Source organism: Penaeus monodon, chromosome 32, assembly GCF_015228065.2.
Source record: "Penaeus monodon isolate SGIC_2016 chromosome 32, NSTDA_Pmon_1, whole genome shotgun sequence".
Classification (NCBI taxonomy): domain Eukaryota; kingdom Metazoa; phylum Arthropoda; class Malacostraca; order Decapoda; family Penaeidae; genus Penaeus; species Penaeus monodon.
In genome coordinates, this window is record NC_051417.1 from 27,351,410 (window position 1) to 27,353,444 (window position 2,035).

The 2,035-nt window shown below is 36.6% G+C and overlaps 1 protein-coding gene across 1 annotated transcript in view; it reads left to right on the forward strand.

The window, feature by feature from the left end:
* The window catches only part of LOC119593776, a gene marked incomplete in the record, with an annotated part of 13,866 nt that extends 11,831 nt beyond the window's left edge, over nucleotides 1–2,035 (forward strand). Inside the window, 1 exon segment of the mRNA XM_037942798.1 lies at nucleotides 90–2,035. Coding sequence (XP_037798726.1) covers nucleotides 90–638 — 549 coding nt within the window.

The window sequence follows — 2,035 nt, forward strand, 5'->3', positions numbered from 1 at the left end:
TGCCTTACAACATATTTTCTACTGCTACACAATATCCTTTGATAATCAAGGAAAAGCAAAGACTTCTAAATACACACCTTATTCCCCAGATCCGTGCACATCATGTCACTCATGGCTTTGCCACAGTGCCCAAGGTGGAGTCTTCTGGCCTCACCATGCCAGCTGGCCTCACCTCTTACGTGAATGAACTCCTAGGGCAGCAGCGAGGGAGCCGCAAGCCCCAGAGGAAGAGAGGGCAGGTTACCGAAAACCAGATGTTAGATGAAACCTCAGAAAGTGAAAGGGAACCAACAGAGACCCAGCAGGAGCCAACTGACCTCATGTGGACGGAGGTGGCCTCAAAAGAAGAGTTGGCCACCATTTACTTTACACCCCAAGAGCAACCCCAGCAGGCTCTAGTTCCTACTCCCAGTAGTGAGCCACAGGAGGGTCTAGATCTTCCTGTCGAAACAGGGCCCCTGACACAGCCACTTGAGCCTGTGGATCTATATTCTGAGGCAGCATATGCTGTACAGGTTCTTGAATCTGGGCAGAATCCAGGACCTGGCACTAGTCCCCCTCCACAGCTTGATGTTGGAGGTAATTCCTATTCACAGTTTGATTCAGACCAAGTGTGTGTTGTTTATCTGATTGATTAGGTACTCAGCAAGAACTGTTAAAGGATCTCCATGTTATTTAAAATTCCACAGATGGGCAAAATCTGTCTTTTCCAACAGATGATCCAAGAAATTAAAAATTGAAATGAGTAGGATTGTAAATGCATTAAGCAATGGGAAAATTATACTTTATTGAATTCTTTGAGTTGTCATGAATACCTGATATTATTTTTCTTTGAGTTATCAACCCATCAAAAAACAGTTTTTATGTTTTTCCTTTTTCTTCTTTTAAAAAATGTTGGTGATTTTACAGGCCACGATACACATTCAGAAAAATCTTTTAAAGCAAAGTTGAATTTGCTTTTTTTTTTTCTATATCTGAAGGTTTCTGGAGAATGATTGCATTACAAAAGTAATAAAATTAATGCATATGTAGAGACATGCATAATATATGCATTTGGTAATGCATTTATTGCCATATAGTATGTGTCCCTTTCTCACTATATCTTATAATTTATTCCTATCCCTTGGGATTCCCTTTGAGTTTATTTGTTCACTTCTTGTTCTCAGTTTGTTTCACCTCTTTAAATGACATTTCATACAATATGACATCAGTCTGCAATCTTCTCGTCTTTTCTCATCTAGTTGTGGTCATTTATATTGATTGTCTATAAGGAAGAAGAAATTGGCAACTTACCCCAGACTCAGGAATACTGCGATTCACCAGGTCTCGTATTTTATTCCAGTGTTTTGCATCTTTAGAACCTATATGCATTATTTTATATTTTTATATTGAAATTTTCTGCCTCTAATACCACTTTATTATTTGTACCCAAAAGAGACTATGAATTAGAGTACTCCAGTGTCTGGGGTGAGTTGCCAGTTTGTTCTCTCCAGATATTGGATGGTATAGTATTTATTCCCTTGGTCCTTGTTTGTAAATATTCCTTGTGTTCTAGATCTGCAAGTGATTCCAAGCTTAGACCATCTGCATATATAGCTAAATATTCACTTATTAGAACTATGATAGAACTTCCAAAGATCTTTTCAAAGCAGACTGAAATATGTCTTTCCTTTCAGTAGTGATATTCTGTATATAACTTGTGAATGAAAGTTATTATGTATGTGAAGATATAGACTTATAACTTTACTGTGACTAGATTATTCCAAGTCTAATTAATTACCTCATTACATTCAGCCATTGCAGGATTTGTGAGCAGTCTTTTCTGTAATTTAGTGATATTTTTTACATGAATATTAGTAAGTCAGTAATTACATTGAGTGAAGAAAGATCAACAAATACTGATTGAGGCAGAAAATTATTAGTAATATTTAATATATCCTTTGACTAAATATTAGAATCAAGAGAACCTGACTTATTCAAACCACAAAAATTAAAAGAAAACACTTCTGAAAACCAGAAAGACAGATTTTTGATG